Source organism: Boleophthalmus pectinirostris, unplaced genomic scaffold (genome assembly GCF_026225935.1).
Source record: "Boleophthalmus pectinirostris isolate CB_2022bp ecotype Guang Dong unplaced genomic scaffold, ASM2622593v1 HiC_scaffold_7, whole genome shotgun sequence".
In the NCBI taxonomy this organism is placed as follows: domain Eukaryota; kingdom Metazoa; phylum Chordata; class Actinopteri; order Gobiiformes; family Gobiidae; genus Boleophthalmus; species Boleophthalmus pectinirostris.
Window position 1 is genome coordinate 18,230,521 of NW_026571473.1, and position 17,184 is coordinate 18,247,704.

General features: G+C 39.6%; 1 protein-coding gene across 1 annotated transcript in view; it reads left to right on the forward strand.

Annotated features, from left to right (window-relative positions):
* Positions 1-17,184, forward strand: part of agbl4 (AGBL carboxypeptidase 4) — a 212,131-nt gene that overhangs the window by 173,894 nt on the left and 21,053 nt on the right. The window contains exons 7-9 of the mRNA XM_020924661.2: positions 14,572-14,661; positions 15,344-15,458; positions 16,825-16,936. Of these exons, the coding sequence (XP_020780320.2) occupies positions 14,572-14,661; positions 15,344-15,458; positions 16,825-16,936 (317 nt within the window). The remainder of the gene's footprint in view (positions 1-14,571; positions 14,662-15,343; positions 15,459-16,824; positions 16,937-17,184) is intronic.

Below are 17,184 nucleotides of genomic sequence, written 5' to 3' on the forward strand. Positions count from 1 at the left end.
TTTACATATAGTTTTAACTACTAGCATTAAGTTAATCCATCTGATTTAAAATACATTAGCACTGGTGATCTTGCCTCTGCAGGTGAGTGTACGTCATGTTGCGTCATCACACATCTCTGCACTTCACGTTCATTAAGTGTGTTAACCTTTTGACAGCTGTGTTGAGCTTTGCATTGAAACTTATAGCAGCTCTCTGGGGAGTCATTCTGTGGCATGTCACGAGAACTCTATGACACTGTCAGCGCTGCACTGCACACATCTCCCTCACTTGAATAATTGAAGTACATTGCATTGAAAATTTAATACAGTAGATGTGATTTGACAGTGGGTGGTTAAAGTTTGCATTTGGTGTATGTCGCTAGGGAAACACAACAAAGTTTCTGCAGGTAGGCGCGTTTTGTATAGGCACTGATTTGGCAGCGTGGCTATGACCTAGTTGTGTTCGTTAGACAGATGGGAGGGGGTTAATTGAAGATGACATGTGTCCAGTCTTTGTGTGTCCCCAGATAACACAGCCATATGCCTGCATCGCCTTGTTTAGCTCCAGCACTATCTCAAATCCACTTTTCACACCAGCAAAGTGAGAGGAGATGTTTGCTGGTGGGACGTTAGCTGTCAGCACTTAATCTCCTGTTTTGCTAAGTGTGCGGAGTCTTGCTCTTGCAGATCTTGTTTGGTGTCATGTCAGTGTTATGTGTGGGCACATATCGTCATGGGCCCTGTTTACTCTCACTGTCTGCACTGTGTGAGGGGCTTTGGGTGCATGTTTGGACTGCCACAATAGTGCTTTCCACAAACTTGGCCTTCATGTGAACAGCATAGAGTTTAACCTTTCAAGAAATTACAAAACAAAACAAAATTCCTGAATGCAACAGTCTAATTTAGGCAATATGTAACCCAAACTGACCAAATACATACTGACTGGCTTTGTAGATTCAAGCTTGATATCGCCGGGAATAGTGTTTCTTTTCTTTGCCTGTTAGTATGTAAGAAGGGTAAGTCTAAAGGACACTACAAATGACAAAAGTAATTTATGGGTTGAGGATGAACTAATTACGTTTTGATGGATAAAACATTACTTAATAAATGTATTTTTTTCCACAAGGAGTCAGTAAAGGAACCATTAAATAGTTTTATGTCTATTTTAATGGCATTGTATTGTTAAATCCAAAAGGTTATGAGAGCAGTTTCTTGCAGCCTTAACAATTTTTTATGCTACATGTATTTCTATTCTGAATATCCTATCCCTATGCCATCTCCTCTCCTTGTGACGTGAGTTTGTCCCAGCAGACTTGCCGTAGACTGGCAGAGTGTTGATCTGGATGTCACTGGGACCATAGCGCTCTCCATCCCCTCGCTCTTGTCCTCCTCCTCCAGTTGACAGACAAGGTCAGGGACTCATGCCGCCTGTCTTTCCCAGCTCCTGACAGCCTTTCCTCAGGGAGAAAAACCCTGGACAACCCTGCACTCCCCATCACCAATTAATATTGCATCACCATTTTCTAATCTGCTGTGGGCGCGGTGTGATCGGGCCACCTGACTCCCTTATAGCCTCCCTCAGTATCAGGAGAGGAGCAGCAGATAGCAGGAAAACAGATTACCCAGGATGGCGCGCTCGTCCCCTCTGTGTTTTTGTGCTGTGGTGATTTGTCACAGTTTGGGATCTTGATTTATTTTATTTGAGATGTTTTTCTGCAGGGCCCCGCATAATTTTCTGTTTTTCTACTCTCCAGTTTAACTCCCCGTGAAGGGCCTTTGAGTGGATGTATTTCAACTGAATTCATTTTATGGACTGGAGGGGTGTCAGACCTGACTGTTAGCATTGAGTAACAAGAAGATGCAGCATACATTTCAACAACTCTTTCTATATCACAAAGATGTCATTTAATGCTTCTGTTGCTCACGTCTTTATCTGAACAAACCCTACTAAAAATACATCTTAAAAAAGCAAGTAAATATTCGTCCAGATACACTGTGAACATTTTGACAAATCTGGCTCATCTTTTGAATGGTTGAATACTTTTGGGCTGAGTAATGTCTCTCTTTGTGCTTGAGGACAGCTCCTGCTAGCGTGTGACCTGCTTTGGGGTCAGCAGGGGCCTCATGTGAACTCCTGCACTGGGACACAGGTGCTACTGCAGTGTCATGTGATCGAGAAGTCTGGGGGTCAAAGGTCATGTTGGGGCTGCTGCTGCACTCACCTGGCCCCTGCTTAAGCCTGATGGATCTGCACTGGGCCAGTCGAGGTGGGACATAGTCATCTGTTCAGTTGTGCCCTATATGTAAGAGCATGGACAGAAAAAACAAGACCAATCTGACTACATGATTAATGTCCTCCTTCCAACAAATAAACTAAATTATTGTTATTATCTTTGTAGTACTGTAATAGAATTTGTAATACAATACAATTTCTAACTTAAAGGTGCACTATGTAACATCTGAGGTGGAGGGTATGCTACTTGCTTGCTTTTGCCTGGAATGTTCCACAGTAGTGCGGGTTTGCTTCTCCATAGGTCTGAGCATTGACCTGTCTCCATTGTGATTAAAAAGTTTATTTCTGTACTGTGGCAGTCAGTAATATCTCCAGACAAGCAGGTGGTGGGCCTTCCTCCTGAAAAATTACACAGTGCACCTTTAACCAGACCTTGTAACTGATTGTAGAGCATAGTACAAAATATCACATACATACTATAATTTAGTTGAAGGTAATATTAAAGGCCTATTTTAATGTAGATTTGTAGAAACCATCAAGACTTGACATTTCACTGTACATGATTGATAGACAGATTGTACTGACTCTAATTGAGTTGTGAAGCTGATCTGAATATTTTACCCTGACATGATTTGATATGTATGGGTTTATATGGATATTTGGAGGCTAATCAGCTCCAGTGTCTGCCCATGTGTGCATGTGTACTGTATATGCTGATAAATTAGCATTAGTGTTTCTTCTCTCAAAAGTCCTGTTTGTAATCCTCACATTTTCCTGATCAAAGCATCTGAAAAGGCCTCTTCAAACAAGTGCAAACACATACAGACAGGCCCATACACATTTCATATCCATTTCAATACACAGTAATTACATGAGCCTGTTGTCATGGCAACCACGTTCATCCTAAACCAATCAGCATGAGATGGTTACATCGAGACAGCCAATCAGCCGTCATCAGCTCAATTACCATTTCAGTGCTCATTTAATTCAATATTCAATCACGGAAAAGACACTCACAAGTACCCAATTTGTCGAGCAACTGTGAAAACCATCTCTATAATTTTAATTAAGATTTTTGCCTTTTGTTAAACTGTATTTGTGTAGTATTCATAAATCATTTTTATATGTTTCAGACGTCATTTTATTTCCCTAGATAAGCGTTGATGTTATCTGAGTCATTTGATTGCAGCTTTAGCAGGGCATGTATTATCAGCAGGTGTTGCAGTGCATTGAAATCCTTTCAAGTGAACTCACAAAGAGATTAGGGATAACTTTAACTTTTTAATCACACAAAACAATACCACAGTATTAAAGCAGTTCATTTACAGCCTGAGGGAGGACTTAAATACAGTTATTTCAATAGTTCAACATTACGTGAAAAGCAAAGATAATATCAGATTTAGTTGAAATAGAAAGTGCTCAAACCATCATATTTTCTTTAGTGATACTAATGCAGACCCATCGATCAACTTTAGCAGATAATTAAACTCTTGGGAATCTCCTCGCTCAAGTCAAATAACCACAAAACAGTGTGAATTCCTCCGCTCATCCCCCGGCACTGCTGCTCGGAGCTTAAAAGTATCTGAACCAGTGTGAAAGAGAAATAGCCATTAGCGGTGCTGATATACAACTGAAAGCCTTGGAAATCACTAAAGAGCTGAACGTAGCGGCGGTTCAAAGGGAAGCGTGGTGGTGGACCGCGGGACTCCTCTCTCGCCTCCGCTATGACTTGAGACATGCGGGCGGCTGCTGCTTCTGATAGAGCTGATTTACTTTGAGATGGAGAATGAAGGAGAAAGGCCCACAGGCTGTGGACTGTCATGTTTGTACCAGTTTATTAGGATTAGTTCAAGATGGAATTAGCAGACTCGATAACTGCTGGTTTAAAGCTGAATGCAGTGGATGTAATGGTTTACTATAACAGGTTAAAAACAGGACTAAATCTGGACCATTTCAAACCAATGGACAAAAACAAACCCAGAAATGTGGTATTCCTTGTGTAAATAGGTCTACCAGGGCTTTACCACAACAAATAGGGATCAACACAATTCAAAAGCTTTAACTAAAAAAAGTAAACCAAATACATAAAAACATAAAACTTACCAAAAAAAGCTTGTTAGTATAAGTGGCTCATTTTGTGTTAATTACTGTGGAAACATTTGAATAAGCTGAGCAGGTCTGGAAAAGCCCAAAGTGAGCCTCAAGAAATTGGGTTAAGTCTGAATCTATAAGTTTGGATGGACATTGTTCAATAAACCTGCCTTTTTTATTTTTTAGGATCAATGTCCAGGTTTAGTCCAGGGCCCTTATACTCTATTTTTTATTATATTTATTTTTTTCTGTTATAATATTGTTTTCTCATTACAAACATACCTGGAGTTGTATTTTGTTTCATTCGCACTTGTTCAACACACAAACCCTGCACATTTAAACAACAGAAATCACTCCACCTTGTGATGCCATGTGGTAATACAGGAAGTGCTCCACTGTGTTTTTAAAATCTGTACACCTTCATGAGAATCATTTGAATCATTTCAGCTATGGAGTTGCCGATCTCTATTGAACTAAAGGTAAAAGATAGCTGTTAGTCTGAAAACTACCACTTTGTGATGTCACAACGTGCAACAGAGCATTTTGAGCTTTAGAGATGTAGACACACTAATAATAAAGGATTACTCAAACATGTGTGAATGAAACAAAACACAACTCCGGGTTTGTTTTTGAGGACGTAACATGGCTTAAAGCTCACAAGAGTAAATTTGTAATATAGAACCTTTAAATTAAACAAAAAACTAAGCCTGAGCCAGAACCCAAGCTTAAGATAAAGGTAAATTAATAATATTCTTTGAAAAGACTGAAGCACACTTAAGAGGCCCATGCATCTCTATTGCAGCGTGAAAACCACTGGTCCACCGCGTAATGTGAAGCACTATTGTGATCCTACTGTCAGAGTGTAAAAACAGCATATTCATTAGAGGAAAAGAAGGCGTATTATTTTAGCTTTCTCCGCTGTTGTTGTTTTGGAGGCTCCCAGTGGCCTGTTGATTTGAGGCACGCTCTAAGTGGATGTTAATGGCACAAACACGGCAGCAGTTTTAAAATAGCAGACTGCCCATTAGGCTGGTATTAACAAGGTAATGGTGTGTTACTAAACTGCTGAATGACATTGCGGCTGCTGCTGGCTGCGGGTGGAGCTAATATTTGTATGTACACATGGGCGTGCGTATACAGTACTGCACTATACCACTACACAACAGTAGCCAGAGTCACCCTCATACAGAGATACAGCTGTGATTCTACATACACTGCCAGTCAAAAGTTTGGACTCATCCTCTCATGTTTTGTCTGAAGACATAAAATATATGAAGCGAGATATATAGAAATATTTAGTAAAGATAAAAACTTAACTAATTCTACTAAATATTTTTTGACAAAGAAAAAGGTGGGTAATTTGAGGATTTATTTATAAAATATATAATTTTAAATTTTGTAGAGTTATTGAACTTTTTTTCATTGCTACACAATTCCATACACCCATACTTATGTTCATTTTAAGTAACATTTTATAATAAACATAGCTAGTAATAATTAGTTGGAAAATACAGAGGTCAACCAAAACATTAATACTAAACAAATAATTTTATTTTTAAGCTTAATACTAGAGATAACACATTTTGAAGTGTGATATATTACTGCAGTAAATATAGACAATAAATGATAATATTGAAACTAATTTATCCATAACACAATAACCCAAGAGTAGATTTAAACCACATAAACTATTCTAAAATGACAATATTGTAAATATGAGCTGCAATAAATAAATTGCAGAAGGAAACAGTTTAGTATTTAGGTTGGATCTGTAATGAGTCATAGAAGTGATTAATTCAACCTTTTACAGCTTAAATCTTATCATATAGCCAAAAAAATAACCAAACTAGTACACACGATAATTACGGTCCCCCCAAAAATATTGTTCCACCTTCCATATATTGAAAGATAAGTCAGTATATGTATTTATTATTTCCAGACCTATTCCAGATTCTGTCTAAAATATGTATTTATGTTCACCTCACTGAAATGTTGGCAATAATCTTTTGTACATTGTGTCTTTTTTAATACAATTCAGATTCTACACATTTACAATTTCTGTTTTTCAAATGTGACTTGTATATTTGCATGTTATTGGTGTCTATGTGAGATACATGATATCTGAAAGCGGTCTCTGTTCTGAACTTTATTCTTCACCAAAGAAATGTGCGATAGAAAAATGAAGAACGCTGGTATATCGAACGGAGAAGAATGAGCGGAGTATTGAGTGAAGGACATAGCTGGGAGGTGTGACGGTTTTTATTAAAGCTGGGATGCACTATAGTTGTTTTCCTCAGTCGGCCTGTATTGTTGTGCCTCAGAAATTATTGATAAGGAGGAAGAGACAGAGTAATAAAGAACTACACAGCAGCCGGTTAGGTCTATACGTCTGTCTGAGGGCTCCACTTTTCAGATCAAGGCTACATACACTATAGCGTCTGGAAAACAACATTAACCATGTAGGCATTGGATTTACATAGTGTTTGTCTATTAGTGTACAGATAAAAGAGCATTCATAGCAGTGTACTTGAGCTATTTTTTTGTTTTATTTTGTTTATTTGTTTGTTTGTTTTTTCTTTTTATCAGTTTAAAATTATTAGTAAGATAGTTATTTCATTTTCTGAGTGATATGTGTTAAGATGTGACACTATCTTAAATTAGAAATATCATTGTAAAACATCTCCTGTAGTTTACTCATAAATGTAAGAAAATATGTATTACAAGTTTTTCATCATATAATTTTTTTTATTTTTTATTATTATTTTAAAAGATTTAAAACGGCCCGAATTTGGAGAACATGGAAAGAGCCAGGTTTAAATTTTTTGCTTTATTTGTTAACATATTAGATACAAAAAAATAGAGACAGGATTTTGTATATCTTATTTAGTATTTGAGTAAATTAAAACTGAAAATAAATTAAAAAATTCTAATTTCACCAATTTTTTTAGAGTTAAGACTTGAGTACAACATTTTGGTGTATGTACGTGGTATACTTATATAGTGCTATACTTATCCTTATGTCCCAAGGGGGAAAATGCATTTTCAGGAAACAGCTTCTGAGCAATGTCCCACTCTGGCTGCAAATTGATTTTATTAATTATTCAAACATGGAGAGTTTTGTTGTTTCCACATGAAAGCTTATTTGCTAAGAGACCAAACTGACCAAAAAACAAAAAAAGTTGTTTTACTGGCTGTGTCTTGCCTTGAAAGTAATAGCTTTATATATGCAAAGATATATCTATATTATTATACTGTATGTCTGAACTGTACTGCATTATAGTAGGACATGATTAAAATCCTCCTTTGCGTTCCCCCACATGATATAGTCTGTCTTTGAACAATTACACAGAACTGGCTTATCCACTGCATGTTCCCTGCTAGCCCTTTGCTGTCTCCCACTGCATCTATAACGCACACATGAACACTCGTGGACTGTGTGGCGCAGCGATAGGGCAGCCCAGCAGGGGGCATATCCCTGGGAAATCATTCTTCCCTCTTCCCTTTCTTTCTATTTGTAACTTGTCCTTTCAAGCAAGACGGCCCTTAAAGTTCAGTGGCGCATTCTTCAAAAAAGGCTATTACTGGCCTGCCTCTGATTCTGTATCACGCCGCGCACAGACCAGCCATCGCTCCGTTTTATGTGCCTCTCCTTCTGTCATCATTTTGCCAGAGAGGAGAAGTCAGGACCAATGGCTCTAAACCCAGCCGCCTTGGACGTCCATATCGTATCGCTAAAAGGGACTATTGCTTTTGATAGTTGACAGAGCAGCCTCTTTGTCTCACTGTCTGTAATTCTGTGTCCATGTCTATCGCGTTCATTGTCAGAGCTCAGGGCCATACAAAGCACTGTCACTGTAAGAGATATGACCACTTCTGAACACAGAGAGGACAGGCCTGAAGATGCTGACCACCTCACAGGCACCATGCACTCCTTCACATTTCTCATGTTATTTGATGTCAGGTCATAGAAAAATATATATGGTGTAAGTTATAGAAAGGAATGGGGCTCAGATATCATAAAGATGAATAGGATTATATGCTGCAAGCTTCTTCCTCTGAATGTTTCTCTTGTGGTCAAGGGCATCTGAATATAACAGGTCTATCTCCAGTAACAAGCTTGTAGTCTTTGATGGCTAAAAGAATGCTACAGTATCTCCATTTTAATAAGCAATATTAACTTATGAATTAAATCAACACATTTTAAAGAAACATGCCTCTTAAACCAAGGATTTGCTTATAGTCATCTGACGGTACAGATACTGAATTAAAGTTGCATTATTTAACTTGTCTGGTGAGGGGTGTGCCACTTAACATGGAGATAAATCTGTAACCTGATCTGTCTCCATGGAGATAAATGTTTAAAGTCATACTGTGCAACATTCCACAATCTGCATGAAGACAAGCAGGTGGTGGACTTCCATCAGTAAAGTTATGTGTGCTTTTAATATGAAATGAATAATTCCTTTATGTCTCATTTGGAAACATGTGCATGTTCTCATTTACATGTTTTTCAGCAAAACTTGAGCACTTCTTTCTCTTATTTACAAACAAGTAGAAGTCCTTAACAACCATTTAGATCATCATTGTTCAAGAACCTATTTGTGGCAAGTCTTCGCATGTTCACGGTCAATGAATCCCACAGTGATCTTCTCTGTTACCATAATGACTGAACCCTCAAGCCTTCAGCCTCACTACAGCGCTGTGGTCTGGCCTCTACACTTTACACTCCTTCATCACTGGATCTTCTGTCCCTGTCTCTTCTGCTGCCTGTGACCTCCACTGTCATGGCAGCCGCCCTTGAGGAGCACAAATCTCTTCACAGGGACTTGTCTTGTGGGGGGGTGGAGGCTGGGGGGGCTTGATTGCACCAAATTGATCGGTAATCATGTGGTGCTCAGAGCTTTTTATCCTGCCTCCTCTTTATCTCCACTTAAGAGGCCGTGGTAGGTGTATTTACATGCTGTCTTCTCAAGGGTTTCCTCTGCCCTCCCGCCCCACCACCACCCCCTCACTCACTCTCTCTCTCTTTTATCCCTTTTGTTTTGCTCACTCTCCTCCTTGGCCCTCATGGCATCCACTGTCTCTCTGTCTTCAAAGTCTGGACATAGTAAATCCCTTATAGGTGTGCTGTATTTCACGCTAGCACACCCACACAGTGTTTTGATGCTGCTGATGCGACAGGGGAAGGAAAGGATTGAGGAAGGAGTAGGGAGGCCGATATTGACAAGAACAGAATAGAAAACTTTATTTGTCTGCTCCAAGAAATTTGTCTTGAACACGGTTTATTTAGGCAAAAAAAATTTTGATTTTCTTGATAATATTTTGAAGATATTATACCAAACTAAGTAAAACATGTCTTGTCAGCTGAGCATTTGATGTATATTTTTCTCAGTTTAAACAATAAAGGCATATTTTGCATATCTTCAACAACAACATTACTATAATTTATTAGATTTTTTTTTCCAGGAAACTAAAAGATGCTTTACATAGTAAATGTAAAGAAGACAAAAACAATGAGAGAATAGCAGTGGGGCAAGAGGAGGTCAGTGATGCTGGTGTGTATGTGGGTTATAAAACCGAGTTTGGATGTGCACAATGTGACATGTTGTTGGTGACAATAACAACAGATGCAAAAATAGATTTTGTCTTTGCAAGCAAAAATACTGGAATCTCAGTTGAATTATGTTGCAGTGGTGTTTAAAGCTGATACATTTCTTAAAATGAAATGTAAAGTTAAACAGACCTGGGAATTTGAAAAGTCCTCAGAATGAAAAAAACCTTTTGTGTTTTGTTCTCAGTTGTGTTGTTTGTTTTTCTGGCTGCGCACCACTTTTCACCAATCACTGTCTCTGCATCTGTGCATGCAGCTGTCTGTACAAATATATCTCTGTTCTGCTCCGTTGTTTCAGACCTCAAAGTGAAACAATTAACTGTTGTCATCTCGGGGGTCCTCTCTCACAGTTACTGGTTAACAAGTGCAGAGACAGGACAGACTTTTTCACTTGGCCTTGGCATTTTCCCATAAGTTTAACAGATTATGTTTGGGACACAACAACCACGCAAAATTTAAGTGAGGGATCTGGACAATTTTGGGGAAAAAATAGCTTCATAAAACTCCTATCACAGTTGAGCCCTCTGTACTAGTCTTGTTATCTGTATACCTTTCTTTCTGTCTGAATGTCCTTGAGGAGGTAGTGGGTGTTGCCTGCGTGAGGAGGGGGAGTCAGGGGTATGTGGGGTGCTTGTTGGGAATCACTCGGCCGGGCAATACACGCCTCCGCAGCTCGTCTCAAGGCTCTGTATAAATTCAACGCCATTGACAATTTACGGCCCGCGCCCATCCTCGATATGATGCAGTGAGCAGGGAGCCGACCGTGTCCTGTTGCCATCGTGCCAAACTGAGGCTAATTTATTACAGTGTAAAAAATCCACAAAGCAGAGAGAAGGGGCAGATGCAGAGATATACGGGGGCCTTGGCTGGGGAATGCTGGTATAATGTGGCATAAGGCTGTGGTCATTCTGACATTGTTGTTTTATTGTGTGGTCCAAGTGGAGAAAAGCTCTCTAACTTTTTAAGAGTTCACAGTCTCTCACTGTTTTTTAAAAGGCCTGTGTCTGATTCAAACCATGAGACGCTAAGTGAGGATCATGTTTTAGTTTGAACTTTTAGCCCCGCCCACTTAGTCCTTTCTGCCACTGTGATACTGTGATATTACGCCATTGACACAGAAACAGCTGTCTGGGATAGTGTAATGCAGTTGTTTCCTCACAGTTTAACTATCTTTGCTCACTATTTGCTTTTTAGTCACTCTTGAAAATCAAATATCTTAGTGTCAGGCAATTGGTTTTCCTGTCTGATTGGACAAAAATTGTGACCCCCCCATCAGGTGCTTCTGTGTTAAGTATTACCAAGGAAAATGATATGTAAAATGAAGAACTTATTCTCTACAGTCTAATTTATTTCATTTTTAACTGCATTTCCTCTGTGATGCATGATATGAAGAGCATTTATCTTGACAAGAAGAAATCTAAATCAGATACAGGCCCTTTAATTCCAAATTTGTTTTAGTTTCTTTTCAAGGACAGTGTTTGTAGTGGGTTCAGATGTGACGGTTAGTCATAAAATGAAACTAAAAATAGCTTTGTGTTCACTTTCTAAAATGGGTTGATATACTGCTTTGGTTCACAGGTTTACTCACAGTTTAAGTGAGGATACATTCTGCCTCTGCCTCTTCTCTGCCTCTTTTCACCATGAAAGGGTCATTTCAAATATTTAGCTGCACCAACATTGTTATTGTTATGATCTATATCCCAAACTTACAACTGACACAAATCCAACTTTTCCTCAAACTGAAGTTTTCAAATCTGTGAGTACAGGGGGTTCAGTAGTCACTGAATACTTCTCAATAGCTGTTCATTGGGACACTTAAATTACTGTAGTTAATTAAGTTAATTAGAACCTCAAGTCTTCCTCCTAGTATACAACTATACTTACTACTATTACTGCAACTACTCCAGTCACTGTGGATACTACTTTTAGTACTGTGTCTGCTTCAAGCTTTGGGACTTCTGATTACCAAGGAAATGTGCCTATATTCAAGTCAAAATCTGAAGGGCAGGCTGTCATTGCAGTGTTGTACATTTCTTACAATTCCTCAAAACAGTGATTGTTTCCTTTTAATGGAGTCCAGTATTTGCACCTTTTTACACTTGCTTAAACATATCAGATCAATTTCAAATTAGATTTGAAATTAAAAACTGGGCATAAAGGCTGATTTTCCTGAGTTGCATTTCCTTTCAGATTGGGTACATTGATTCAAATCCACGGCTGACAGGGTTGTGACAGGTCTCCCTTTGTAAACGCTCCGAAGAATGATGAAGATGATCGCAATTAATTACATCACGTCAAAACTTGTGAAAGCCAGCCCAAACTTCCCTGAGCGCTGTCACAGAAACCGCTGACCAGAGCGACGACTGACCTTCACAAAACCACCAGATTTATGTTGTTTCTCACCTCCACTCCTCGTCTCCTCACTCATTTACATATTTATCAGAGCTGGTCGCAGTTTGACATCACTTTTTTTTTTTCTTTTTCCCTTGACGTGCTCGCTGGAGAATGGAGGTGTAATGTGCATGGTTGTGGCAGGTGAGAAATATGCTGAGGGAGCGTTTTGATTCGGAAGTGTGGGCATAAAATCTGCCTGGGTTGCGTTCGCTCATTCACTGTGGCTCTGTCCTGTACAATGCCAATGTCTTTGTCGTGTTCATTGTTATTGTATTCGGGCTGGTGTCCTCTGAACCTCTAAGACAGGCCTACTGAGGCTGGCCATGCTGGGGAGTTGAAGAGGTTTTTAATTTAGAGCCATCAATTTTACATTGATAGATGGAGGTTTTGAACACTATTAAACACAAAACTTTATAATAAACACACCTTATTAGCCTTATAAAGCTTAGATTAGGGCTTAGTAATTACTCATTAATATCCTAACACATGTATGAAGCAGTTGGCACTGATTAGTATGGACTATGCATTAAATTAAAGACTGAATGTTGTGTCTGTTTCCCTAAATGTTGTTGCGGTAGGTGTAAGGCAATTACTGCTGTAGCATTGTTTTCATTTCAGCTGCAATTTCTCCAAACTGTCAGCAAATACAGAGGAAATGTTTTTGTGTGAAAGAGAGTTTGATCATTTTGTGTTACTTCAGAGGGCTTCAGTTCCTCAGTCTCTGGTCCAGAGATCTCTCCACTGAGCCTGCTGATCTACAGTGACACCTACAGATCCCCAAATGCCACTGCAGTGCAGTGCTGAGAGGCTACGCGACTGTTGTGACCTTAAGTTCAATGCTGCATGGTGACCATACATTGTAACTATACGTTTCACACAGCCTGTAGTCACTGGCTTCTCCCTGCGCTCCCCGGCGGCCTTCGGCCTGTGCTACTTAATTTAGTGCTACGATGCCTGACTGGGCACAGCGGATGCAGAGGAATGCAGAGATACAGACGACACATAAACACAACAGCTACTTGGGGAGCATTTGTGGCAGCCCTGAGGAGACATGGACTGTCACAGTCTCACAGTCGTGTGGGATGAACAGTGGATCTATTGTAAGCTCGGCGAGCCTGCACCCGCTCTCAGACTAAATGTAGCATGGCCATGATGCTTGAATTCCCCGACAGTCAGGACCTTGGCAGCTGCCTCTGCTTTGGCGCACTACTTTCTGGTTCTTGGCTTTTCTGAGGAGAAGTGTGGGGCTGATTGGAGAGTTGCCTTGTACAACACTGCTATGTGCTCGCATCAGGAGTCTGTGAGGTGGCCTGGGGTCCGGGCCAAAGGAGAATTTCTAAGTGATGGAATTTCACAGCCACCAAGCGCCCAGCGGCTGGCCAGACTGCAAGCACTCACATTTACAACAAGCGGCCCGCCCCACTCCACAGAGACTCCTGAATGGCAAAGCCATTTGTCTATGTGAAGGGCAGGGAGAGAAAAGGAAATAAAATCACTAGCACAGCGCTTAAATTGAACTTTTTTGTTTATGAGCCCTCTACACATTCACACGTAAACACAGACTAAACTAAATTGGAATTAAAGAGAAGGAAAGGTGCATAGCCTGTTGCTAATTAGCATTTTCTCTGCTCAGCACAAGCAGCCAGAGGAATCAATAAGATATTAAGTTTGTATAAGAATGGGGCACACAATCACTTTAATCCATTTGCAAGTGCAGATTAGAACAGAAACTCCAACTCTCAAAACTGCAGTAGTCAGACCACTTCAGAGTGTACTTCTAATAGTCCTCATATTTATGACATTACTTGTCTCACTTGTGTTCCCTCCTCAGATATTTCAAAGTACTAGAATGTACTCTCAAACCTTTATTAAACACTTGAGCGTGGTATTCAGAACAGCTGCAAATGCTAGAGAATAAGGTCAGTCCTTTAAATGAGGTAAAGAGACATTCAATTTTTTTGAATAAAGGTTATAAGGAAACAGATAGTAAGGGAATTGTACAGAAAAAGTAAAAATGGAGAAAATAAATTTTTTTAATACTTTGTGTTGTGAAGTGATGCTCAGATCACGTTTTGGATGGGTCACACCTGCAGCTGCACGTGCTGACCCCACAGATGTATTATTGACCACCATGTTGAATATTCTCATCTGGATTGTGGTTTGATGTTTGATTCATGTGTGGAGGATTGGCAGCTCACCCTTAGTATGTTTCTCTCTCTTAAACACTATTTTAATTGTGTATTCATGGCCTTTTTGTCTACAGACCACCTGAACCAGGAAAGAGAGAAGAAACTCGTTTTCCTGACGGCAAGGGTGCACCCTGGAGAGTCTCCTGCCTCTTTCGTCTGTCAAGGTAAAGTTTTAATGTGGGGTCATAGGTCAGACTGAATCATGGGGTGACAGGTGGAACCAGACTATACATTATAACTAACATTATGTCTTGTTTAGTAATGGTACCATATATGTGTGTTGTCATATATATCATTTGTCACAAGGCAAAAGTATAAATTAATAGTGAACTGAAAAATCTCTCCTGGCATCTTATCTGATATATTATAATATAAATAAAATATATAATATAATAATAATAATAATAATATAATAATAATAATAATAATAATAATAATAATAATTATTATTATTATTATTATTATTATTATTATTATTATTAAGGTTTAAAGGAACTGGGTGCACAGGTCAGATGTCATAGTGCACGGCTCCAAACCCTCACTCACTTATGTGCTTCTGCAGTATCACAGTACACATGCCCTACCTGCACCCTCGAGTGTGGTGCATCATTATGAATCAGATGAGCTGGCTGCTCGCCCGCTGGGTGCTGTCTGTTTTTCCATCGCTGTCAGCTCCATTCCATTTGTATCGATTTGGGTGCTCCGTCTCCAGTTCCTCCTGATTCTGACGATGCCCCCTCGCTGTCCTTCCCACTCCTTTTGTTTCACAAAACTCAATTAACTGCCAGCCCGTCCTGGCTTTTCACTTCAACTCTATTCTTTTCTGTGTTTGTGTGTCTTCAATAGGTGTGATTGACTTCCTGGTGAGCCAGCACCCAGTGGCTCAGATCCTTCGGGATCATGTGATCTTCAAAATCGTCCCCATGCTAAATCCGGACGGAGTTTACCTTGGCAACTACAGGTATACAAATACATTCACACCAGCAGCCAATCTGTTTATTTGAATACATGCTAAATTAAATTGAATTCCCAATTTGTATGTCTTTATTTGTTTCTGCCTGGGATTATATCCTCCTGCCTCCACCTTTAGGGAGCTTAATGAATTCATATAGCTCACAGCAGTGCATTTGTTCTAAGATAGTGTTTGGCCGAAGGGCTGTTCTCTCTGCCAGTCTCTCCTCTCTGTCTTTAACAGCGCCGCTGCAGCTCCGTGGGCATCCTCCTCTCCTCCATTTTCTTCTTTTCTCCGTCCCTTCTTCATAATTGCCTTTTACTTAATAGGCTCAGCCTCAGGAATACTAATGCACACTCAGATAAGATCAGCGCTCAGCTCCAACAGTGTTTACCGCTGCCATCTGCTGGTGCCTCAGTGCCCAACATTTAAATAAAGAGTCATCTTTTTTTTCCTAATATACCTTAAAAAAGTTAAATTTGCATAAGTATATTGCATTGACTTGAGTTGTAGTGTGAGTCTTCTCAGACATATAGAGTAACACCTGTGTCTTGTTGCTGGGCAGACTGTATAAACCTTGTTTATACAAAGCTAAAGTCACTTAACCTGGATTTGTTTCTGATTCCTGTGGTCTGAGGAAGCAGCCGTATCACTAACGCCTGTATCATTAGAGAGGCCATAGATAAATGTCAATGACTCCCAACACAACCATTGAGAGGGACTGTTCTGTTTACACACCATCATTCCATTAATGAAATTGTATCTTGAAGGTGATATTAACTCAGCAGCAGGTGTCTTTGCACACACTGGACAAATATTTTACACAGGATAACCCCATGGTTTACAAATATAGCATTGGGTTCTTTATAAGTCTTTTTATTACTTTTTACTTTAAAGATGGTCAGTATATATTCAGTGTTCCTCTCTCTGTAGATTTGTATTGGCATCAAAAGTTTATGTCAGCTATGATCAAAATAAAACTGCCTTTAAAATGTCAGTACACTGCTTTAGGAAGGAAAAACGAAAAATTAGCATAACACTTTCCCGCCTGGTCATGTCATATAACAATTTCAAATTCACCTAACGTTGTTAACCTCCTCTTTTGGACTACACTATAGCCTTTATTCCAGAGCTGTCACCACCAGATCAATACATTGATGTTGCAGAAAGTAGTGCAGCAAAAACAAAACAAAAACACAAGACTTTGAGTTTTGAAGATACTGTTCAATAACCATTCATAACAATTGTTTATATTGGAGAACTTTAAAAAGTTCTTGATGTTTGGTGCTTCGTACATGTTTTTGTTGCAGGTGTGTTTTATGAAGAGGCTTTCTTCAACATTCTTTGTTTGTTTCTTGGCACTGTTTGTTCACAGGTGTTCACTGATGGGCTTTGACCTAAATCGTCACTGGCAGGACCCCTCTCCATGGGCCCACCCAACACTACACGCTGTCAAACAACTCATAGTCCAGATGAACCAAGACCCGGTAAGCCTGACCACACTCATTCATATGTCCATACATTTACAACACTGTGAGCTTGCAGAACCTACCTTTTTCTCACGCTGTTAATTTGATCGGATTCTGCGTGTTTTGGCTGTGAGCACCGGGGAGCACTGGAGATTCCCGTCAGCATCTCTAAAATGTCAAGCACAGCTCTCCTGGCCATTCAAAAACATATGACTGAAGCAAGTCTGTGTGCTGTCTGTTTAAAACTTGATAGTGACTTTTTTCAG